Below are 27,224 nucleotides of genomic sequence, written 5' to 3' on the forward strand. Positions count from 1 at the left end.
GACTTTTTTCAACATACTATACTATGACTTTTTTCAACAGACTATGCTTTGACTTTTTTCAACATGCTATACTATGACTTTTTCGACATACTATACTATGACCTTTATCGACATACTATACTATGACCTTTATCGACATACTATACTGTGACCTTTTTCGACATACTATACTGTGACTTTTTTCAACAGACTATACTATGACCTTTTTCGACATACTATACGATGACCTTTATCGACATACTATACTTTGACTTTTTTCAACAGACTATACTATGACCTTTATCGACATGCTATACTATGACTTTTTTCAACAGACTATACTATGACTTTTTTCGACATACTATATGATGACTTTTTTCAACAGACTATACTTTGACTTTTTTCAACATGCTATACTATGACTTTTTTCGACATACTATACTGTGACTTTTTTCGACATACTATACTATGACTTTTTTCAACATACTATACTATGACCTTTTTAGAGCTTTTTAATGACAGTATACTGACGAAGAAAGGGAAAAACCTTAAGCCAAAAGGCATTGACCTCTCTTTGATCCCTCAATTTGTTGATTACAGTAAGCATTGTACTGAATGATGACAATTAGTTTTGATTGCATATGGGAGCAGTTGTCCAGTTCTGCCTCTTAGCTTACATTACGCTGTAATCTGCTCATCTATTTCCAGCAATATCTTACCTGTGTCTGTGTATTGGGTTCCAAAGGCATTTCCACCAACATGTTCCCTCAGGGATGGGCCATTTTGATAAATGACTGGGTTAGACTGACAACATGTTTGCTCTTTATTCAGTCTGCATAACACATGTTTGTGTGTGGAATGCTTCAGTGTATGACATAGAGTACTGACGGAAACAACAGTAACAACAGGGGAAAGCAGTAACTTCATGCCTGGATAAACAAAGCTTTCCAAGCACAAGAACCTTAAATTAAGGCAGTTAAGGCAAAAACAACACACTATTTTTGCAAATAATAAGACGGGAGGCACAACACATCTGTCCACATGATATAGCAGGTCTTTATTGTTCCAAAAATGTCAAAAAGTCCTTCTTGACCAAAATTAAGTCAAAGGTGCTAACTGCAAAATTCAGTGCATATCTATTGCCTCCTTGTGGATAGCTAACAATGCTAACAACGATAACAGTGCAAATAACAGAAACAGTACTGAGAGAGCCAACAGTGTTAACGTGGGGGGACCTCAAGTTCTGAAAAGTTAAACCAATGAGGAATTGCCGTACACTTGCACTCTTTCTAATGGCCAGCAGGGGAAGATTCCACTGGTTGCAAAATGTCAGATTATATCGAAGACGATGAGAACATGACTCTCTCACTTACCTCAGTAAACATCGTAAACAGGAGTTTATGGTCTCAACCGCTCGTTTCAAGTTTTCTTCGATACTTTATAATGTTCATTTAGTAAATGATGTTCCATTTAGAGTAAAATAGACAATAAAGCAGGCTATGCTTTAGAGCATGTCTACCTTATGTTTAATTTTGGAAATAGTTCATGACCTTTTTGGACAAACAAACCAAAACATTTGAATGACATTCTATACTTTGATCTTTTTTTAGGACATACTATACTTTTTTAGGACATTTTAATGACACGGTAATACTATATACTACAAATTACTTTTTTGCGACATACTACATACTATATTATTACTTCTTTGATGTTTCATTGCCATATTATTCTATGACTGTTTACGATGTATACCGTTATGATTTTCATTCCTTTTAATGACATACTATACTATGAATTTTTAAAAACATTTTAAAGTGATAGCTTGGGTCTTTTGAAGTGGGATTGTGTAAATGACTTATCCATAGTCAAGTGAGTATTGTGACAGACTACACTAGGACCCTTTTATGGCATTTGAATTACTATACCTTGACATTTTAATGGATTTTACGATATATATATACTATACTGTGATTTTTATGAAATCTAGTCGAATAGAGGGAGATCATTTTTGGAACTTTGCCTTTGAAATAGTTTATCACTTATTAGAGAGGTGTCATAATACAGGAAATTAAATTAAATGATACAACCAGATTGTGTAAATGCTAAATCATTAAACTGAGATCTGTATTAATATGACTTTACATGTTGTGAAGAAGGATGGCTGTGTTTGTGTGTGAGAAAAAATGACTCCAACATTTAGCCCACTTTTTACTTTTAAAGGTGGAAATCAAATCTGCTCACACATTACAAGTACATTATGTACCACATTGAAAACACAATATCAATCATCCGGCATGATGCCAAAAATGTAAACATTTTCATTCGACGGCACAAGAAATGTAAACATAAAGTATGCGTTTGTTTATATTTCTGTACAGCTCATGCAGTAGTCAATCAGTGGTCATGAAGTATGTTCTGTAGAGACATAAGCCAGGTATTCCAAATGTCTGGGTCCAGTGGTCATTTTAAATGTCTGCACTTAAAATTATGGATAAAACAAAAAAGGAGTCATTCTCCATCTGTATAAATAATGAAGCAATAGAAAATGTACAAAGACATATTATTATTTACATTGTATCATATACTCAGTACTGACAGAATGTTTTTTTCTTATAAACATTACACAATCTAACACAAATAGTATTTACACAAAGATAAGTTGTGTCCTCCAAACACAAATGTCTTTTAGTCAGCATCTGTACCGTGAAGGATGTATATTGTGAGACAATTATGAGAGTGGGAGGACTCTGACACATTGTACGAGCCGCTGCTTCTTTGCAGTGTGATCTGTCACTGTAAAAACAACCCTGAGCTGAAGATGAACTCACTGCTGTGTGGTTCTATGCATTAGTGTGTGAGTGTGTATACACTCTCACCTATTTCAGAGTGTGAGTGCTTCGTTATCAGCACAGTTGGATGCTGCATGCATACGTGTTACTGTGTTTCGAAGTGCCTGGATCCTGAGATGAACTCTTTTAGTGTCGCTTGATAAGCAGTTCTCTTCGTTTAGTCTGAGCTCCAGCGAGCTGAGAACACACTCTGCTTCATCAACCAGACCAGAACGATCCACCACCTGCACACGCACACACACACACACACACACACACGCACACAAAAAACAACAATAGTAAAAAGAGCCATAGAGCTTCAAAAAGAAAAGGGACTCGTTCTTTGTGATGTATTACAATATAAAATTCAACTAAATAATCATTCAATCATTCGACGTCCAAACTGTGGCGTGCATGGAATAAGAGCTTTTGCACAAAGGCATAACACACATTTACCTCTAAGAATCAAAGTCTGAGTAATAAATAATATTCTATGCACAACTCAACTAATATTTAGCCAAAAACAAAACAAAACTTTGGGTTTTGTTTTGATTTCTGTCGTAAAAAAACAAAAAAACAAAGCATTGCACACTTGTCCAATGTGTGAGCATTGTTGTGCATTATATCGTATATTTTAAATACATAAAAAATGCACATTACTGAAAACACATTTCGGTGTAAAAAAATGTTCTTTTCTCACCATCTGTAAGATTTCTGTTGCTGCACTCAGGGATTGTTGGAGAAAGACAGCGAAGTGGACCAACAGGTTCAGGGTCAATAATGGAGACAGTGATGGTTGCTGAGATTGTGGCGACATCAGAGTGACCAATGACTGCAGGCGGTCAACAGGAAGAGGACGAGCTGAGACCAAGAACAGGGAGTGTAGGTGGTCCCACGCTTCTTTGCCATGTACCTGGAAACATAGATTACACAATAAATGTTTGGTCAGCTGACAGACGTCCACGTACAGACCGCACTGGAATCAAGAAGCACTGCTTTAAGTATCTGTCATACAAAAGAAAGCAATAGATTAGTAATTCATAAATAATGAACAAAGTAAACCCCATGCGAGTTGATCGTAATGGTAGAGACGACAGCACATCTCACAGGTTTATGAGAGGAGGCGGACAAACAGGAGACAGAGCGATGAAACTCGGGCCAGCTGGCCAGACACTCACTGAGAAATCAATACTACATCACCCTCTTCACCCGGCTCCCCTCCCTCTCTCTCTCTCTCTCTCTTCGCCAGTCTCATTCGCTCCTGCTCAGATTAACCATAATTCATTTTCTGAATGCGTTATGTATTTGTTCAATGGCTTTCGACGAAGACACATCTTCCAATAACGAAGAACAGATCATCCCCATTGTTAACTTGTTGAGTTATGATACTGCACATGCTAAAGGCAGACTGTCTGAGATTAAATCCAAACTATTTCCTTCTCAAGTCATCATATCATACAAAGATCAGCAGAGTGTTGTTCGTTGCCTTTTAGCGACAGACAATGCAATACCAGCAACAACATCATAAGAACAATGTCAATAGGTTTCTAAAATATGAAGATAAACGAGATCAATTGAATTATTTTCTCTAATGAAAGTCTTACCAGCTGCAGTGCTCTGTGGTGGCCCCTGTTAGTGGGGTGGTGGTAGAAGATCAGCAGCCACAGAAGGGGGCCACAGTCCTCAGGCTCCGATGTCACCAGCAGCTGGACAGCCACTTGCACCCAGTGGGCACACTGAACCAGCAGGAACCAGGCCTCGAACACTCTGTGGTACCTCCTGCAGAAGCGGAGCAGAAACAGAGCTCAACACTAAAGGTAGAGAGCTGTCCTAATATTCCCTCTAGGCATCATGGGATCTGTGCTGCGGTGGCAGAAGTGCGTGGATAAATGACACTGCAGCACACCGTATCTTTATGAAAACACAAGGGGCCGAGGGGACCAATGGCCTCTTGGTCCTCCACAGACAGAAACATAGAACAGCTGGCCACTCACACACAGCCCCACAAGGTGAAAACTATACCAGCGACGCTGGTAATCATTTATAGCAAAAATCACCAATTCCGTCTCGACCACGGAGCATTACAAAGTCCACATACTTGTGGCCTTCATCAACAGTTTGAGTTTCATGTGACCTGATATTATATACATCTACATGACAACTGAGCAAACTTAATCTGCCGATGAAGGCTACACGTCAGGGATCAAAACTATGGAAGTAGACATCGTGATGAGGGTTTTTTTGTGTCAAATCAATTGTAATTTGTAATGGTGGGTTAAAAACAATGTTATAAGTTCACCATTCTTTAAACAGGAACAATATCTATAAACTACCGGTAAGCAGATTTGGGAGGTTTCATTTAGTTCCTAAATAGCCGGCCACTTCCCAGCTTCCCAAGGGATGTGTGTTGAATATGTACAACTTTCTCCTTCTCCAAGTCCTGACCCAAACTGCTCGAGTGAAATGTCATCCAAATAAATGACACACATATATAGTCGTGGGTCAAACAATTAAAAAAATGTGACAGCATAAAGGAGATAAATAAAAAGGAGAACTCGGATAGATTTGTGTGTATAAACCTTGTTTGGATTCTAAATGTGGTGAAAGGGCTGCCGGCTCTCTCCTCTTCTTCCTCTTTGGTTGAGCCCAATGGTTTCTTCTTCTACATTTTGGTTTTAGCTTCCTAACTGCATATCTTTTTTATCTTTTCCTTTTCTTAGCTTACAGAATATATTTGGTATAATGAAAAAAAAAAAAAAAGAAAAGTGATTCAAAGATGTCACTTTGGGTTCTGGGAAGCTGTAATGGGCATTTTCCCCTCTTCTCTCACAATGTACAGACAAGAGAATTAATTACATGTCGCATACTAATAAATAATTAAAATAGTGACGCAGATTAATGTAAAATTTAAAAAAGTGCACTTATTTGAAGATTGCAAGATGGACTTAAGGTCGAGATAGAGAGCTGCAGCAGAGTGAAACAATGAGGCAATAACTTAAAGAGTGAGAAGGATCTCTCATCGAATTTGCCCAACATCATCATCATCATCATCATCCTCATCAGGCTCTCTTCCTCATCTCCTTTCTTTCCCCTTGGCTCCAAAATACCAACTGCAGCCCCCTCCTGCAGAGCACTGGCAGCTGCATCTTCGGTCAGAGCAGCACACCATTCTACTTTTTCACCGTTGGCTCGGAACAATGTTTTGGGAATTTTTCATGGAGAATGGAGCAGTGGTGGGGATAATGAGCCCCGTTAAAAACCGCAGCAGGAGCGTATCCAGCCAGCTGCTCCATCTCTCGGACATCAACTGCTTTTCATCTGCATCCTCTTTCCTCTTTTTCTCTAAATGCGTACAGCCAAGGCTACTCACTCTCAGCGTTTCTCCATTTCATACTAATATGGTATGTTTTTCTCGAGTTCTTCTTCTGCATTCCTGTTCTCACTCTTCTTGGGCTTTCCAACACGACAGCTCTCTCTCTTTCCCGAGCTAATAGCCTCCGAGCATTGCGCCAGGGGCTCTCTGCTGTGATGCAAGGGGGAAATATCTGACTCACCACCCCCTCAACAGCAGTTAATGGAAATAAGGACACCACACAGGCATTCAGTGAGGTGGTAGATGCAGACACACATTAACACATTCCCTCTGCAAGCCTTTCTCACTCTAATCTGGTGCTACTGCTGGTGTCTCCGTCTCCCTCCTCTTCCTCCTCTGTCAGTCTCTGTAATGAGCCGCTGAGCCAGTGCAGGTGACGTCTCCGAGCCTCTTGAGGCATCTCTGCAAAAACAGAGTCAGAAATACAGACATAATGATTACTTGAAGAACATGTAAAATGAATTAGTATTCACAAAATGCAAAGCCTTTCTTGTTGAAGGAGCAGTTTAAAATGATGGGAATACAATTATTTGAATAGGAAGATGGATACCACCAATAGCGAGAGAGAGAGAGAGCGAGCGAGCGAGAGATTCAGCCTGATTCAGCTTTATTTTACAATCTGAAATTTAATCCATTATCTTTTCTGCTCATCCGGGGCCAGGCTGTGGGGCAGCAGGCTTAGCAGGGTATTCCAGACGTCCAGGCAACATTTCCCAGCTTTTTCTGGGGGAGTCTGAGGCGTTCCCAAGCCATACAAGAGGTGTAACCTCTGCCGCGTGTTCTGGATCAGATGGACGTGCCTGGAAAACCTCTAAAGTGAAGCGTCCAGGGGGCATCGTGATCAGATGCCCGAACCACACACACCGGACACGTGTTTAAAGGGCCGGAGTGGTGCTTATCAAAAACAAAACTCACAAACCAAATGTTGTACTAAACCCCCACTTCACTGACACTTCAGGTTAACCATCAAACTTAAAGAAACTTAACCAAATATATCTTGATCCAGCCCCCCCCCACCCCCCCCCCACCATGCTAGGTCTTAATTTATAACTTTTTCACAGGAAGCCCAAATCCTGAAGAGACCTCAAGCCTTCTACTCTTCACAGTACCGTTTACATTCAGTCTCCAGCGAAAAATGGCCCTTCACCACATATGCGCGCGCGCGCGCACACACACACACACACACACACACACACACACACACACACACACACACACACACACACACACACACACACACACACACACACACACACACACACACACACACACACACACACACACACACACACACACACTAATAATTAACTCTGCGTTCTGGCTGGGCTCCAGTGTGTCCCTAAATGGCTGCATTCATGTAAATCACTCCTGCCTGCAGGCCGGTCTGGGCACACACTGATAAGCCCTGCTCCACCGTTCCCCTGCGCTCACCTATTGTGCATCGGTTCAACAGTAAAGATTCCTATACATAAACACTGGTAATACATATTCAGCACAGATTAAATATATATTCTTCTAAATGAGAATAACAATAAGGTGCATTAGTGCGTTTGTAGAAGACAATCAAGAGTTTCAGTTATTCACATGTATCTTGTAAAAAACAGGCGACTCGTTAAACGTCTGCATAGATTTGATATAAGTAACGGCACTAAGCATAACTTCTGTTCCACGTTATTTCAACTTTTATATCCAACATAAAGAAGTTAACACAGTTGCTGACTAACTAAAATTGATTGGCAAGACCAAGACGCACAAGAGTCCATTCAGTCTGCAGCAGGAAGCCTTTGTTGACACACAGTTAAAGAATACCTGAAGAGACCTTTTCTCACAATGTGGGGTTTTGTACATTGTGTCAGCGTCAAATATCCGGACACACACACGCGGATGAGAGTGTGTTTGTGTGTGTGTGTGTGTATATACACTGACCTGAGGGCGGGGTCAAGAGAGGAAGCAGCAGCCTCTGAGGTGACTGTGGGAACATGGCCTTCAGAGATACGCGTGTCTGAAACAACGCAAAGCACACATTTTCCTGAGCTTCATAAACGTAAATCATATTTACCTTGAACTCATACATCGCTGTGCTCTGAAAGAAGTCTGAAAAATGGCATTTTGAACGGGAGTCTGTGTAACGGTGATACAGTAGGTGCTAATGTGTAATGCAGCGTGTAATAGGTAGCGTTTAGTGCAGTGTGACTACAGCCATTAAAACAGATTCCACTGTAAATACACTATAGCACTGCCACCTACTGGTTGATAGGGGTGACAAGGAGCTGAGCTATATTCACCAAACCGGTCAGCAGGTAATACATAGAACCTATGTCGTAACACACGTATGTTTTCTGGCCTTTTGATGGTAATGGCTCACATATGAGTGCCAGAAAGTTCCCTACAGTCACACAGGGCATGTTGATTGAGGTCCACTATACAACAACAACACACTCGTGTATATCTGAGAGAATCTGTGGCAGCTGAGAGTTTTAGTAAACTGGCACATCAGTGTAACAGCCGACAGAGGTTTCCACACATTGCAGGTGTTTCATTTGTACAAAAAGTTATTACCCGCAAATTGATGCTTTAAAAGCGATTTGCCTTTCTTGTCGACGAGGCAGAGGTGTGAACCGTGGTGTGTGTGCAGTGAGTGTAGCAAGCTCTCGGCTGGAGACGGAGGGATAATGGTGTGGATGGTTCATCAAATGTTGAGTGATTTTGCCTGCAGAGGGGAGCTAATTGTTCATCTCCCTGTGAGTGCATCTAAGTCTGCGGCATTATAGAAGTAACCTTCCTTTTACTTCAGGCAGCAATGGCAGATAACAATCATAATAATAATAATAATAATAATAATAAACAAAATGTGGTGGAGTATGGTGACAAGAAAACATGGATTTATTTTGTCCCCCAATACAATAATCAATGGATTAGCCTTAAAAAAAAAAAAATATATATATATATATATATATATATATATATATCTATATATATATATATATATATATATATATATCTATATATATATATATATATATCTATATATATATATATATATAAATAAATATATATATAAATAAATATATATATAAATATTTATATATATATATAAATAAATAAATAAATAAATAAATAAATATATATATATATTATAATCGTTAGTTTCAGCCCTTAAAACACAAATATTTGTGTCTGTCAGACTTTGGGTTCTTTGGTTGAGGAGTGGAGGCCTACCTGATGCTGCTGCAGTGCCAGTTCCCTGAGGAAACAGCTGGTAAAGGTTCGGATGAAATACTTAACAGACTCTTTCCCTTCGGCTTGCTTAAGGATGGACCTGTGGGACAAACACACAATTATGGCCGTACAGAAATACACAAACGCAACATGATACACCAGCCAAAAACACTCACACACAGGAGCATCACAACAACCTTAAAGTGACACTCCAGCACTCACCTGAAGATGTCGTTTACAACCAGGAATATAGAGCAGTGCTGAGCGCAGGCTTTAGGCTGAAACACACAAAAACACATTTATTAAACTTTGTAAAATTGTGTTGCTTCATGGATATTAAAAGCCTACACTTACAATCCAGAAACTAAAGAGAGCACATGATGAAACCCATCCATTCCATTGTAACTAAATTCAAGAACACAAACTACCAGATATAGACCACTGGGTGTCACTGTTGCACCAGCTACTAATCTTCAATGAGTCACAGTTCCTCCCTGTTCTCACTGTCTCCCCACTAACCACTCAGTTTACCACTCTGTCAGTTATTCCTTCAAACACACACACACACACCTCTGCCTAATGTACACTCATCATGTGTTTTAGATTAAACGCACTCTAAAACGCCCAAGCGTAAACATTCTACAGCTGCACTGTTCAAGTCTGCATGTTTATATATCTTCTAGTCCCAATTATTCTCCCTCTCAGCCCCCAGAAATGTACCAACAACCTAGTTCTGTAAAGGACTGATTAAGACCATTGTCAATCCAGCCAAAACACACATTCAACTGCAGATGTAATTGTAATTGTGCCAGAGTAAAAGACCAATTAGAGTCTCAGTGAGGTCAATAACAACAAACAACACCACCCAGTGTTTATATGGCGTCATTACAACGTCCCAACATACAAATCAAGTGCTGTCATCCTCCGTTTTGACAGGTCATGTTTCTTTTTTGTCCTCTCGGGCCAGAAACCAGCATTAATCAATCAAAAGGTACATTTACGCGAGCATCTGCAATACGTTGGCATACATTTAATGGGAGTCAGTGTAATTCGGCGTATGCGGCTTGCATGCCAGCGTGCATGCATGTGTGCAAACTCCATGTCTACCCCCCCCCCCCCCCCAGTGAAAACAGATGTTATTTTTTGAGCATCCTCCTCCATACCTTACCACTTCAAGGAGGGTCAATTACAGCACACAACAAACATCCTGTTTTTGGAAGTAAGGCCCAGGAAGTGAGTGTTTATTGTTATTGGACCTGCGTCTCTCACTGGATCACAGAGCGGTGGGGCAAGCCAAAACCAGGAATGTGAGCCTCATTTCATCTTTCACAATTTGGATCGGAGCCGTTTTAAACAAGTGAGTGAAAGGGAGGCGAGAGGAGACACAAGCCAGTCGGCTCACATGCCTCTCGTTGTGTTGCTCTTGCACACGTGTACACCAACGGAGACTCGCACACACAGAGACACATGTGAAACGCACGTCTGACTTCCAAACAACCTGAAGGCTGAGTGAAACCTAAACGTATGCCTCCCACCCTGCTAACGGCAGACACGCTATACCAGATGCAATTTCATAAACAAAGCATAAATCAAGTGCAATCAACAGGCAGACATATTGTTGTACATGCAGTGTTAGTAATTCATACCCATGTTCACCAGTGTGTTCCAATCTATCTCCAGTTTGAGAACAGAACTGAAAAGGTTTGCTTAAAGTCTGTTATGTACACAGCTCAAGTGGACCATCACTGTGGGGAAACACAAGTGACACAACTGACAAACCTTACTGAAGTTAACATGAGGCAAGCTGGCAGGTAAATCCACTGACACATCTAGCTTCCAAAGGCAAGCGGTAAGCTAGGTAAATAGGATCGCATTCATGGGTATTGTATTGCACGGCACAGACGTTTGGCACAAACAATTTGTAGAAAGCACGTCGACATAGATTTAGCTCCTCTCCGTCCTGTGCCGTGCCTGCTCGGTGAACTGGCCGAGATTCTGAACGTGTTTCATCTGAGATTTCTTGAATTGTTTTGTTTCAGTGACATATTTAACTACCGGTATTCATTGTTATCCCTGCTTCTCCCAATGGCTGCACTAATGTGTCCAACATGTTCTAAGTTATTGTGGGATTTAAAAAAAAAAAAAGCAACCCTTGGTGGCCAAGGGAAAAGAACACAACCCACTGCTGGTATTTTCGATTTGCATTGTAGTAATGAGGACAGTCAATAACGACCTGTAAATCAAAAAGAAACCTTCTGATTTTTAAAACACGGCATGATCCAAGTTAAAAGTTATATGAAGTGGGGAGTGGCCGAGGACTCAAGTGACAGAGTTCAGTACAGTAAATGCTGTGTAGCACGAGCCAAATGATGTGAGACGCAGTTTGGAGCTAGCCAAATGATGTGGGATGCATGCAGAGCAAAGCCAACTGGTGCGAGTTAGCCCGGCAATAACAGTCAATAAAGATCAACCAAAAAGGCAAAGGAACGCTTCCAAGTACCATGCATACAAAAACATTACAACTGCTATACCTCATAACAAATGAGTAGGCCTTATACTCAAACTGTTTGGTTTCACAGTTTACAAATCAGTTCAAAATGGGATCCAAAAACATACGGAGCGTGCAGTGATTTCTGATGTGAGACTCTATAGCCTAATGCAGGGCAGATGAGTCATACTATGTACAGGACAAAACCGTTTAACAACAGCAATGTGTCACCAATTCATCAACAATGCTGCCAATTCATCAAAATGCCAAAGAAGTCCGTGCTTGGCCGTCATGGACTTCTATCTTCCCACAATGATGTTGTCAAAGTAGCTGTGCATGGAGGTATATTAGGTCAAATATATGAGATTTAAATCAGGGGTTCCACGGGAACAGAACACATGTGGACAGAACACATGTTTTTGGCAAATCTGGGCATATCTATCACAGAAGTACGTGACTTCATCCTTTTTGAGTCCTCATTTCAGAAGATTACCCACCAGCAGTGACTGCTCCAGTTGCTTCTGTGGAATTGACCTCGAGTTGGTGAGAGCACACTCCAGCAGGCTGAGCACTGCTTCCTCCAGGCTGGGCAGGTTGTGATACCACAGAGAGACTACAGCCTGCTCCTCCAATGACAAGCATTTGCTAGAAAAAACAACAAAGAAAACAGCACAGACATTATCATCGCAGCTACAAACATCACATCTAAAATATGAGCAACTTTGGATACAACTTAACAGAAAAACTTCCTGGAAACATATTTTACCGCCCAACAAGAACTCAGTGTTCCTACCTGGCATGGGCGGAGCTCAGAGCAACCAGGAAGTCTTCACTAAGTGCGGCCCTGACACAAGTCACTGGCTGCTGCAGCAGTGCACCAATGAGAGGAGCCGCCTCGGGACATGTGACCAGGGGGACGCAAGCCTCTGATGTGGCCAGAATGTTGTCACATGAACACCTGCACAGAGTAATACAGACAAAATCTGTATTATCTGGAACTTATTATCAATGGCCTACTTTATAAAAACAGAAAAGGCAAAATAATATCTGTTTCCAGCTTTTTAAACGTGAGGATTTGCTTTTTCCCTCTGTTGAATGGCACTGTCGGTGGAATAACTTTGGGTCTGTAGGTCTGCCAAATAAGACATATGATGACATCACCGTGGGATCTGGTAACCTGTGATGATCAATATTTCCCCACTATTTCATAGGCCCAAACAATATTGGGGAAAATAATCAGCAGGTAATTAATTATGAATATAACTGTAAGGGGCGGGCCTTGTTTCCTCTGTGCTGTACCTCTGATTGATGTTGCCCAAAGAGCTGCAGCTCTTCCCAATGTTCTCCTGCAGCAGTGCCACCATCTGAAGAGCAGGAAAGAGCACAACTTGCATGTAATGTTGACATAATTACCGTATTTATCAATGCAGGCAAGAATAAAACAGAAAGGAAAGGCCGATACCTTTCTCAGAACTTTGAGATGGTACTCTTTAGGCGGAACACCCATTTGCTTCATCAATGCCTGCGCTGGACCATCGTCTTCCTCTGTAGCAAGCTGACACAGCACCTTCTGTGGGAGGGCAGGCAACATAATGTGCAGCTGATTATTGGCACTTTATGTGTATATCTATAACAGACTTTAATGAAGTCTGCCCGAAACCCCTAGATTCAGCATCAAAGCTAATGAGTTACTGGAATATAGGATGACTCTGTCGGCGTCACATCATTTGAACCACATCAGTGGAGAAAAAGGCATTTCAGTCAGCGAGAATGTATGGACGGCATATGAGCAACTTGAGAAATGAACACTCTTTGTTTCCGAGCGCCTTGGTGTTTTACAAGCATTTTTCAGAAGGGGCCTCATCATACGCTGATAAAACTAGACTCATAAACTCCACTGATCTCGTCTGACAAAAAGTGAGTCATAATTAGGTAACAAAAGAGGGACTCGTACTATAAGTCATGATCTTACAAGAGTGGCTCTCAAACTTGAGGGATGCTTCTTCTCAAGGAATACATTGCGAGGCAGACATTCTCAGAAACAGCAACAAAGATGCCACACAGTGTTTAGTTGTCTTGTGATTAATAAACTGTATGTTTGCTTTCATAGATATTCACTCGGAAGTGTTGCTTTGAATCATGGATTGATTTAGAGTTTAGAAACAGCCCTCTCTATTTAATCACAATAAGCCGATTCATTGGTACAAGTTGGAAAGTGCGATACAACAGAAACAGCCAAGGCCTCACATCTTCAGCACGCATCTGTTTTTACAACTCCAATGAACCGAAAACAGAAAAACCCCACACCACTAAGAGCAGACTAAAGAAGTACAAATCCCTTTCAAACTGCAGATCAAAGGACGTCAACACGAGATGAGGAGAGGGAGAGATCGAGAGTGGCACAATATGTATTCAAAAAAAAAAAAAAGTGAAGGAGTAAAAAACATAATCCCAGCGGGGATTGCTGGTGGAGCTCTGTGGTTTCTTTGGCCGGGCTCTACAGCACGCTAAGATGCTTACCCTCCACAGAGTCTGACAAAATAACCCCAATCACTTCCATCTGAGCACCCTCAAACTCTGCACATTGAGTACATACAAAACCAATCACACTTATTCCACCCGTGGTAAGGAGGCACAGTGGGGCCGGGGGAAATGAGAGGGAAGGAGGCCTGGTTAGAAGGAATGGCAGAGAGAGAGACTGGAACGCAGTGCGATGGCTGTATTTAGAGCAGGAGGGGGGGGGGGGTGGGTCACCAGAAGAATGCGATGAAGGGCAAATGGGTAGATGAAAATGAGCTGGTTTTGGACGTGCTGCTGCCAAAGAAACGATCCCTCTATAAATCTAAAATTAAAACACAGGATGGGGAAAAATGCACGAGGCATAGACTTGAGTTGGTTTTGATGAGTGCCTGTTAACAATTACTGAGCCATGATTGAATTCTCCCAAAACCAATGAAAGTCTTGAGTATCGCCTCAGATGGTCAAAACAACAGAGACAAATAGAGAAGCGATGAAGTGAGGGAAAAGGAGAACAGAAAAGTCAGGGTGAGCATGCAAAATAATGACGTTATACGCACTTGTGCACAAACTCAGTGCACTGACATTGTGTGCATTGTTAAAGAAAAGAGTCATTTCAAACAGTGTGTTTTCCTCCAACATCAAATGCCCGATCTATAATCTTTAGACCTCAGGAATTTGAAGGATTTCAAAATACATAATCAAAGAGGTTTATGTAATGCAAAAGAGAAAAACAGTAGTTTGTGTGCTTCTCACACTTACTTTGTTTCGATTGGAAAATCTTATACCGAAATATGATATAAAGAAATAAATAAAGAATATCGCCGAAATAAAGAATATCGTGAAATAGAACTGTCTGCAAACAGTCTGAGAGACATGTTAAGTATGGAAGAGTAGCTTAGCTTAGCATGAAAAGTGGTAGCGGGGGGAAACAGATCCTTGGACAGAGCCTGGCTCTGTCCAAAGTTCATTACATCAACAAACTTTACTTACAGCGACGATGAAACTCAAGACAATGCTCACGGATTTTGGTAGCGAAGAAAATGTTACAGCAAAAAAATGACAATTTTTCATTTATATTTTATGAGAAATATGGATATTTCTCAAAACATTGAACTATTCCTTTGAGTTAATGGAAAAAGCGTGAAGGAAGAACCATTATTGGAAACATTATTGTCACAAAGAGACTTTCATCTCCAAATTAAACACAGAGTGAAGCAGCTGATGTGAGCCGTCGAAAAATATGTTTTCAAACACTAAAGCAGCCTCAGCAGCTCCGGGGCCAACCTGTGGTTCACCCCGTTTGAGTCAGTTAAAGATACACGTCAAAGAATAAGATATCAAACCAGCCATCCTCCGGCCCTCTAATATTACACTCTCTCATGCTTTACTTATCTGTCATCTCTTCAAACATCGTGCCATTTTGCTGCAGCACTGTGTGGTCCCCCTGCTAGTACAGGATGTAGAGAAACAGACCGATTGAGCTAATGACTATCTGACATAGCCTGCAGCTATGTGGCTGTACCCAGCATTCATCCACACCCAGTGAGAACACTCAGATGTGGAGAGGAGAGGTAGACAGGGCGGGCCAAAAGGCAAAGCGCTCCGCACGTTATTATAATTTAAAGAGAACAGCATATACAGTAGCAGTACAATGCATGTTTTTGCACAAATACTCGCATACATATGCGAGCACAAGCACATAATTACAGTATTTAGGTGCCACTTAGCACAAGACCCTCAGTCTATTAAGAAGGCAGCAGGAAAACAATGTTGGGGAGCAAGATCAGACAGGGCTAACAGAAAACAGGCTGCATTCTGCATTCCAGGACCGGCAGTCCAACACAACGCAGACACAGGGAGAGACACAGAGACACACCATCTCTGGCCTAAAACCATACATCTGCACTGCTCCCCCAGACGGGATGAGCTGCGGTGGTGAAAAGGTTATTCTTTTTTTGTGCTTCCCGCCATTCCTGTCATTTGTGGGGAGAGGAAGCGTCTTTGGAGAAGAGGAGGAGGAGGAGGAGGAGGAGAAGCTGCAGAGTTTGTTTTGAGCTTATTGTACTTGTGCACTTGTGGACACTTTCATCCTGTCCTGCATGCCACTTCAGTGAACCCTTTGAGTCTGTCTATCAGGGCTTTATCACAAGCATTCGGCCACAACTAAATGTTGAAAATATAGTTTGAACCTGAACCTTTTTAAATGCTCAAGGAAGAATGCCATCATTGTTTGAATAAGGGTCAGCAGAAAAGAAGAGTTACTTGGTCATGGCTCTCCTGACTATTTGAGAAAGTTAAGCACACTGTTCATAATCACAGCAAAGTTTGCACTCTCACTAAACCTTAAGTGTTGCTGTCTATTCTAAGAAAATCTTCCCTCCAACCATGATCGCCTCCTTCCAGCAGAGATGAGTGAGGTAAAAGTGGCTTCATGAGCAGCGTTGAAGGGATTGAAGGAGCACAAACGTAATGACATCTCCCTTTACTTTGATTAAAATATATATGTTAACATCGTAAATGTAATTTAAATTGTAAATCTGTACACCACACTGTACACTTGCACATTGAACTGCATATATACAGACACATGCCCACACAAGCACTCAGACGTACTGTAGACACAAACACAACCATACACACGTGCACTTTGCTTCCCCTCTTATGGGTCAAAGACCATCTGGCAATTTCAAGGTTTACTTTCAAGGCACTGTTTTAATTAACAAGATGTTTTATTAGATGATAAATTAATCAAAAGAATACAAACACAGTTAATCTGGCAAAAATGTGAAAGTTCCACATTGTTTATCATAAGCCATCTGCGTGAACCCTCTCAAAGTTGAAAATTGCAGAATCTTTTCTTCCCTCTGTTCTCTTTCCCTCCTTTCTGTGAGTGTGTGTGTGTGTGTGTGTGTGTGTGTGTGCGTGTGTGTGTGTGTGCACGCCATGAACACACGGTGAGCGAGATCAACTAACCAGAATACGAAGGCTGATCCTTCTGTGGTGACGAGGGCCAGTGAAACAGTCAATTCTAATTTGCTTTCAACATATGTTTTACAGTTTTGGGCACAAAGGGCTTAGACTAACAGAGACCCAATCTACCTCACTCATCATCCATGTCCCATTGGAGAGGAGAAGCAGAGGGCTGGCGAGAAAACCCTTATTAAAATTAAATCAGACAGAAAATCTCTTCAGCGGCCCAAAGGCAATCGAAGACAGATTATTTTAAGTTTGTTGGGGTATTTAAGAGATGCTAATCAGTCTGTATGTCCAGTCTTTCCGGATCTACTTCGGACATGAACAGCAAACAGACCAGGCCTGACAATTGGAGTTTTTGTCTCCATCTATTCCAGCTTCCCTCAGTCATGATTATGTGTTTAATCTCTGTCTAACCCCACTAGGTGGGTCCATTTGACCAATGAAACTTGCAGCAAAGATGGATTACTTCATGTGGCATCTTAATTGACAATGTTTCTTTACTCCATCCTTCCATTCATTATCTTCCACTTAACCGGGCCAGGTTGCAGGGACAGCAGGCGTAACAGGGTATTCCAGAGGTCTCTCTCTCCCCATCAACGTTTTCCAGCTCTTTCTTTTCCAGCTCCGAGGCGTTCCCACCCCAGAGGAGGTATACAAGCTCTAAAACAGGTTCTGGTTCCACCCCTGGGCCTCTTACCCAGTTGGACGTGCCGGGAAAACCTCTAAAGGGAGGCGTCCAGGAGGCATCCTGATCATCAGATGTCCGAACCACCTCACCTGGCCCCTTTCGATGCGAAGGAGCAGCGGCTCTACTATGAGCTCCCTCCAGATGTCTGAGCTTCTCACACTATTTCAGCACAGAGGAAGCTCATTTTGGCCGCTTGTATCCGTGATCTCATTATGTCGGTCACTACCCAAAGCTCATGACCATAGGTGAGGGTCGGAACGTAGATGGACTGGTAAATCGAGAGCTTTGCCTTCCAGCTCTGTTGCCTCTTCAGCACAGCGGTCCGGTGCGACGCCCGCATCACTGCTGACGTCGCACCAAACCGACTGTACATCTACCATACCAATTGATCATGTACCAAAACGGAGGTGTTCTATCGACACTGGTATCAAAATATTTCGAATGATGTCTAGCCCTATTCCTTCTGTTTGTAGTGTTTTTAAGGAATCGTATACAAGTATTAGATAGATTAAAGAGATGACAGAAAATCAAGGATACAGTTGAGGTCCAACCACAAACAGCAGGGATGCTTCAGTTTCTGTTTGACGCATCAACCTCAAGGGAAATCTGGGTGCTAAAGCACTCTTTCTACTTGATCCTTAATTTAACAAAAAGTTCAGGAAATGTCCAGTTACTGCACATGCAGAGATGACGTGAATCTCAGAGGTAGAAAGTGGCATGTAAAAGCAATCACGGATCACTTTTGTTAAACCATTATTTATATATTTAAAAAATAATCAATATTCTAAGTCCTAACCTAATTCACTTCCATCTAAGTTCTCTATTAACAGAAGAAGAGAGAGTCCATTCCATACATACCCGTATCCACTGGTTGGCTTTCCTTTCCAAAGCATTGCCTGGATGCTCCGAGTACAGTCCCCACAAACACTGGAACAGCAGCCGTCTGCCTGCAGCTGCAGACAGCAAGACACAATGGATGGTGGAGTTATGGTTTAATATAACACCTGCTTCACACATATAAGCATCAAAATGACTCATGCTTGTAAAGAGACGATCATTCGTCTGGACCTGATCCATCCACTATTCTCCAATACAGAGTTAAAGTTGTTCCCACGGTGCACTCACCATCAGCAGTGACATAAGGGTTCCAGCAGAGTCGGCCAAGAAACTGTCCGAGGAGGGGCAGCGTCTTCATGGTCTCTGCTGTGGAGCTCTTGGGGACATTACAGAGACAGCCACAGGCCGGAGAACATGAATTTAATAGTCGACATGTTTTGTACTCTCACACCTTTGAGCTGCATAGCTCGGACTAATAACTTAAGTGGGTTGGTTCTCTGAGATGAAGGCACATACACAGTCATTTGTTTTCCCCCATCTAGCATATAATCAGACATTACACAAGTGGAACCAATCCCCCAAAATAAAATCTCCTTCCTTCAACGCCTCACCGTATGAGATATTTGCTCCTCCTCCTCTGTTTCATCCTCCTTTGCTTAATCCTTTTAACCTAGCAACCCTGCGTGCCACAACACCAAACATTAGAAGATCACAAGTCTAGTTAATGGCTCAGGATATTAAGTTGAATAGCAGCCACATCCACAGGTGTACAGTAGTCGTGCATTACTCATGCGTCACCTTAGTTTCCCCCTATTTTGGTCGTGTCACAATTACAACCACAGTTTCAATAGTGAGAGATACACAGCGCAGAACAGGGGCTCTGGTCGAGGGCGCTATACCTGTGACAGTTTAAGTACGTGTGTGTCTGTGCTTCTCTATCCAGCTCAAACAACAGACCATGTGATTTGTTTCACTTCACAGCCAATTAAAAGATCCAGCAGGTTTCAAGTCAGGGTAAAAACTGTATTAAAGGAACTTGAAAAGCCTTTAATCCTGACCGACTATTCATTTCAGCTTTGAGAATATTATATTTTCCCAGATGATCGTCACACGGTCTGGAAAGATTCCAATAATATGACAGGGCAGAAACGAAGTTTCATGTCAACCTGCCAGACGAATCAGTCAACCCCAACTCGGTGTAGTGCGCACATTTAAAGGTTTGTCAGAAAAGTACTCAACATTGTCTGCGCTTCCTCAGGGCTGAAAACATCTCAAGTCAAGCTGGAGACTGCGACAAATGCCTTCAGTCTAGATGAAGACTTTTAAACTCATTTTTGTGTACAAGTTTGTTTTAGTTTCATCCAATTACCTTTCTGGGTTTAATACAGTGGGGGTTTTCTGCATTAGACATTATTTGTACAATAAGATGACTGCAGTGGGGCATACAGCACAGAAAGCAGATCAAAGAGGTATTACTTCAATTTACAAGCAAGTCTGCACACGTGCATGAATCATGCATTTACAATATTAGTCAGTATTCATTGCATATTTTAAGATGATATCATGAATTTCACCTGTGAGCTAATTGAACTGTAGAGAACAGCTTTGATGCAGGAGAGACCCACAAAAAGAGATCTCACTTAAGCCAGTTGTAATTGAAGCAGCGTGCTGTAGCTCAACCAAAGATGATTGTTTGGTGATCAGTATCTCATGTGATCTTAGAATGTGGAAAAGCATGGACGCCAATCTGAAATATCACCCATTGGTTTTCTGATGGGCTTCAAAATATATCCCTCTTCTTGTCCCATGGCTTCCCCTTGGGCTCATCCTGCCATCAGCCTCAATCACGCTCCATTGTCCATCGTGTTGCATTGCCAATATGCATCGTTCTTGCTTCACGCACCTTTCATCGGAAATAATCAGAGAGCACTGAGCAGACATGGAGACGCCTAAATGTAGCATTGGATAAAAGGAAAGACGTTCAATTAACTTTTGGCCTATATGTTCAAAACCAGCACCAGACAGACAAGGAGATTAACTTGACTCACTCAAGTGGATGAGATCACCATTAATGGGAAGCAGAGTGGCAATAGGCCATGTAGGGTTTCTCTAAGTGCCCCCAAAACACCACCAACGCTGTCTGGGAAAACAGCCCTCACACTCTGCCTTCCAATCAATCCAACAACACATGGTCAACGTTGTGTGCGAGTATACATGTGCATTTGTGTGTTGGTGATGCAACTAAAGAAAAGGTTGTTTATTTACATTAAGAACTTTAATAAAGCTTTGTGACATCAGGAATGCCCATAAGAATCGGCAATCGCAACAGAAAGTCATCATCACTGACTATCAGGGCCAACGCGCCGTCAAAGCCTTGCAACATCCTCCCTGATTAAAAACGGGCTTTGAGACAAGACAATGTATCTTAGAGAGGAAACACTTCTGTTGCTGACATCACTGAACCACAATCAGAGTAGCAGTAAAATCAAATAAAGCTCGAGACAACTTTGGTTCAGGCTCTACTTAAGGGGGGCTGGTTTTTAAGGGGGACCAGCTATTCTTAAACTAAAACGGAGTAAAGTTTGTTCAGGTAACGCGACGAGGCCGAAAAGGATCACAGAGAGGGTTTGTTATTTTAGTCTTTATTGTTTTTCAAGTAAATAAATACAGAAGGAAATATTAAGGCAGGCAATTGTGTTCTTAATGCCATGCAGAGCTATTCAATTGTCAAGCATATGCATTGGATTGATTTTAATAACTTGAACAGAGGCATTCTTAAAGTGTGCAGCTGTTTTATCGTGGAAAACAGAAAAATCGGATTAGGACTCGGCAGATATTCAATATTGAATGATGGGATCAGGGTACAAAAAAAAAAAAGTACATTTGTGATATTATGGGGTAGTGTGGGACCATTTATTGGCACAGTGACTTTCTGAAACTTCCATTGTTTGCATGAAAACCTCATGGTGATCACCAGACTGGAGGAAGTTACTGCGCCCGGCCAAGAAATAGGCTGGCACATAACATAACCCCACCTAAAATAACGAACAGCCATTTTACACATTTCTGTTCAGACTACCCGGGCTGGATCCAACATGTTCGTTCGTGATCTGTAGATGTGCTGCAAGGTGGATTTGGTTTGGACAGAGCCAGCCTAGTTGTTTTCCCTCCGTTTCAAACCTTTATGCTATTCTAAGCTAAGCTAGGCATCTGCTTGGCTCCTGCCTCATATTAAACTGACAGATACGAGAGTGGTATTGATCAAACTCTCAGCGAGAGAGCAAATACGCAACTTTCCAAAACATATCAAAATATTTCCAAGATACTTCCTCCACTTTTCTAACCAAGTGTAAACCTGGAAATGAATCATAAATCTGAGTATTTCTCATCTCAGGCCATAAGCCGCAGGAAAGTTGTTAAGTTATCAAAGGATGCAAAATGGTGCCAAGAGGCAGGCTATCTTCAGCTGGACTTTTATGAGCCCACTGCCAGTAAAAATGATTTCCAAACCAATTAAACTATGCCATTCTTTCTGTCTTCGTATTCCGCTCCCCCATCCTACACATGCAGACACCTCTGCATGACGTACACCCGAAATAATGCTAGCAGAGAAGGAAAGGAGACAGACAGATAGAAATAACAGCCATTGATCTATAAAGAATATATGGCTAGTGGTACGAGTACAAAGTAAGACAGATAGAGACACTGAGACTCTAAACCACACGTGTCAAACTCAAGGCCCATGTCATTTTATGTGGCCCGCGAATCCGCCAGCAAAAACAAAACAAAAACTTTTTTTTTTTAATAATTAAAAGTTAGACTTGAAAATAAAAGTATCCCCATGGTCGAAATTATGAGATAGCATGTTGTCTGTGTACCGACATTAAAACTATCACAACAGGTGGACAGGAGAGGCAACAGCCCAAAAACAGGTTTTCCAACGATTGAAAAAGATCGACAAATAATCCCAAAATGTCCACGAAGAGAAAAATTGATGCAGAGGGAAGAAAATGGAATGAAAGATGGGAAAGCGAAAACATGTTTGTGCTTCAAGGAGAAAAATGGGTCTGTCTTCTGTGTTATGAGGCGTGTCGGTGATGAAGGATACAATTCACGTCGGCATTTTGACACCAAACACGGAGCTAAATTTAGCCTCCAAGAAAAACATCAAATTGTCCAAGAATTAAAAGGCAGACTGCAATCACAGCAGAATATATTTACACAGCTACAGCCCAGTGCATGCTGAAGGTATGTGAGCAGAGCTCCGACCAGATACAGACTTTTACAAATGTCAGTTTGTGAAGAAACACCATCGCAGACCGAGTTCATGAACTAGCAGCAATCTAACAACACAGCAGCTAAGAGACGAGCAGGTACTCGTCTTCTTCATTAACTGTTGATGAAAGCCCAGACAACACGGATACATCATCTATCCATGTTCATCAGACCTGACTCTCAGTGAGCAGCTCTTGGATGTAGCTGCCATGCACAGGACGACGACAGGGAGGAACATTAGTGATGCAGAGGTGACAAAAATGATTTATGTTATAATAACAGAAATGTGTTTAAATATAATTTTTCATTTATATAACTGCATGTACAATATTTGTACACTTCAATAAACAATAATCAAATGCAGAGAGAGTTATTTAACAATATGTTGGGAGAAGTTAGTTATACAGTCTTACAGTTACATCCGGCCCTTTGAGGGCGACCGTGACGCTGATGTGGCCCAGAGTGGAAATGAGTTTGACACCCCTGCTCTAAACTATCACCAGAGTGTTACATTAAAACATATGGGTTTGTAGAGAATCACAAATGAAAACCTGCAAGAGCACCGTGACTGGAGTACTAACAAGAAAAAGATTCCTCTGTGAGAAAAAGGGAGAGTATATTATGTGAGAGATATATGTGAGGGAGTTGTGGTTATAAAAAGCAGAACGTGCTAAGGGAAAAGAGCTGGAAGGAGGCATGGACGCGGTAACATTGAAATCTCACAGTCCTGCACCCCTCCGGTCCTCTGCCCCATTCCCAAATTTGCTGGACCTGATATGGGGATACATTAGGTTAGCGCTGGAGGTCCCAATGCGACTATTACCTGACTAACTCAACACTGTAGCACTGCCAGGCAGACATACACTCTGCACAGAGCAGCCTCTGTTAGCAGGACTCTACCAACGCTGGACTTACTGTTCATGGCCTGGCTAGGAGCGTGTGCGTTTTTCATGTTTGCGTTTGTGTGTGTGTGTGTGTGTGTGTGTGTGTGTGTGTGAGTACTAGACGTGCTAGTGTTTACATTAACTTCGGGTGGCTGTTTGGCATAACTAGATCTAATTTATTTATTTTGGTACGGTGGCAAGACTGTAAAACAGGCCTCTTAGTGGATACGGACCATTTTATTAGACTTAACGGGCATCTGGTAAATAAAGTGCCATATCTGTCAAGAATATGAATCTCAAAGCATCCCTTCATTCTGATAAAGTTAATAAAAGAAAATATGTGACGCCACAACATCAACTTCTTTTTTTACTACATCTGCTCACCATATTGTTGATGTGTGTGAGGAGTTGCTGGAGGAAATCCCTCAGTCTGCTCAAGTGCAGGGAGGTGTCTTTCTGAGTGTCAGCCTGGCCCCAAGCCACTGCTTTGTCCAGCCAGAAGCGCATCTCCTGGACGCTCAGCGGGGGCTCTGCCGTTTGTTGGAGCTGGATCAGTGGCTGCAGCTGAGATAGGGCTGGGCGATAAATCGATTTAATCGATTAATTCGAATGTGTGCTTTAAGGCGATGTGTTTTATTGAAAATCGAGAAAATCGCCCCCACCCCTCCCCCCCGTTGGGCTCCCGTAGTAGAGTGCGCGCGCATTGTTTACAAACGAAAACAATGGCGGCCAGCAGTGAAGCTCTCGTTCATAAGAGAGGGAAGAATGTGTCTTCGGTAGTCTGGAAATGGTTCGGGTTCGTGTCATCTGACACAGAACAAACAGCACCACGATGTAAGGTCTGTCTAAAAGCTATTGCTACAAAATCAAGCAGCACAACAAATTTAATGCAGCACCTCAAACAGAGGCATGCCGCCGAGTGGGAGAAGTGTTGTTGCCCTGAGGAGGGAGCAGGACCGCGGGAGCACAAGCGCCGCCGCCGCCGCCGCCGCCACCTCACAACAACAACCCAGCATTTTGGAGACATTCACCAACTGTACTCCGCATGAGAAGAAGAGTGCCCGGTGGAAAGCCATCACGGATGCAGTCGCGATGTATATCGCAAAAGATATGGTGCCCATATACACCGTGGAAAAGCCGGGGTTTATTCACCTTCTCAAAGCTTTGGACCCCAGGTACGTGCTACCAAGCCGTAAACATTTTTCTGACGTTGCCTTGCCTCGGCTGTACAATAGTACACGCCAAAGGATTTCTGCGGAGCTGGAGGGGATGTCATTCTACTCCGCAACAACTGACCTGTGGTCCAGCAGGTTGACCCAGACACCGATCCACTTGACTGGTAGAAGCGTCACCAACTTAACTTTCCAAGGCTAAGTACTTTAGCAAAGAAATACCTCTCTGTGCCAGCTACAAGTGCCCCCTCTGAGAGGCTTTTCAGTGTGTGGGAGGGCATTGTTACATGCCACCGTGCATGCCTGAAGCCAGAGGTAGTAGACAGGCTTGTCTTCCTGGCAAAAATATTTAGAAAAAACATGCACTACTGTTTAATACTGTTGGTTATGTTGTGAATGCACTTGATTTTGTTTACATGCACTTATTTACTGTGCAAAATATGTTATGTTGATGTTAGATCAGATGTTGCACTTTTGAAAATGTGAATGTTAAAGGGTCACATACATTTTATTTCATGCTGTGTTTGTATCAGTGTATTCAGTTAGAAAAGCTTACTGTAAAAAGTTACATTTGCACAGTTGTTTACAATGGAAGGCTACTATTTAATGCCATTTAATGTTATGTTTAATTTAATTTTATATTTAAATGATTCAGGGAAACAAAAGAGTGACCAAATACTTTTTGTATACTACAGGCACCTTTCTACAATGTTCAGGTTTTGTTTGCACTTTATTTTTATCAACCTACTTGGGAAAATCATCACAAAATAAAATAAAAAATAGTTTTCAACAGCTTCTGTCATCTGCAAAAAATTTTGGGGGAAAAAATCGATTTAAATCGTGAATCGGATTTTTTGTAAAAAAATCGGAGATTTTTTTTTTAGGCCATATCGCCCAGCCCTAAGCTGAGACATTGTACTTTGGACCGAAGCAAGAGCCTAAGTGAGACAAAAATCAAGTCCAATATCTTATCATCTGTCCTTAATCATCTTTACTTTTTGGCTTCGCAATGTCAACACTTTTACATTGTGATCTTGACTTCACATCAACTTCCAATGTGTAGCAGCATGTCCAGATGAGTGTTTTTAGCCAACTCACTTTAAACAAAGACAAACTCCGCTAAAAATGCCTTGTGCAATTCTTCCACTCGAAGACTGCAAGCTCAATGATGGATGTAAACAATGCAGGATTTAAAATAAAATAAAGAAATTCAGTTTAACAAATATTTTATAAGGAAATACCTTCAAGATATTTATTAGATCTCAGTGTAATTTGGTGATGAAGCTTTAAACACAAACTCTGTACCTTGTACAAATTAACTCAGTGAGTGTCACAATTGTCAAGGTCATCATCTACTAACTAAATGAAATGTATATTAATAATGTGCTTGTGTGGCCGACATCACCCCCCATTTCTGTGAGAGCAGAAGTGGATAATACAATGGAAGTAATAAAAAGTGGGAAATAAATTGAAGCATGTTGTGGTAATCTTGTGTTCAACTCTTATTACCACAATCCAACTTTTAAGCTCCAGGCAATCACAACACACACACGGGCCTACTGAGAAATAAACAGCACATTCTTCACCTTTTATGATGATGAGAAGAAAAACGTGTGGGGGGCAGATCACAAGGGTGTGGGTGAGGATGTGCTTTGTGTCTGTATGTAGCCTAGGAATAGTGCGTGTGTGTTTTTTGCCATAATGACATGTCTGTGTGAGACGACACCACAGGGTTGTGTTTTATGATCACCTCGTTACACATGATTTGTTTAATGTCTTGCCATCATCTCTGCTGGAAAGCCCCTATGGCTGGCTGATGTGAACATAAAAATACTCATTTTCAGAGAGAGAAAAAAAAGCCTCAACCAAATTAGGAACAAACGCGTCTTGTTGACTTGTGCTGGGGGCTCAGGTTGTTAGTAAAGCAGAGGTGGAATAGAATTTCATGCTGAATACCTAGTATCAGAGTATCAGTCACCCAT

At 41.7% G+C, this 27,224-nt stretch overlaps 1 protein-coding gene across 1 annotated transcript; it reads right to left on the reverse strand.

Moving 5' to 3' along the window:
* Positions 1-2,473: 2,473 nt before the first annotated feature.
* Positions 2,474-27,224, reverse strand: fancc (FA complementation group C; the record flags this gene model as incomplete). The annotated part of the gene is made up of 15 exons (XM_079270796.1): positions 2,474-3,055; positions 3,511-3,723; positions 4,415-4,589; positions 6,471-6,585; positions 8,110-8,185; positions 9,403-9,502; positions 9,625-9,680; positions 12,388-12,535; positions 12,684-12,848; positions 13,190-13,254; positions 13,353-13,460; positions 18,933-19,027; positions 19,200-19,287; positions 24,455-24,645; positions 27,221-27,224. 15 exons carry the CDS (start codon positions 27,222-27,224, stop codon positions 2,864-2,866), a joined length of 1,791 nt encoding a protein of 596 aa, XP_079126922.1. The 3' UTR covers positions 2,474-2,863.

The sequence above is a fragment of the Melanostigma gelatinosum genome (genome assembly GCF_949748355.1).
Source record: "Melanostigma gelatinosum genome assembly, chromosome: 6".
NCBI lineage: Eukaryota > Metazoa > Chordata > Actinopteri > Perciformes > Zoarcidae > Melanostigma > Melanostigma gelatinosum.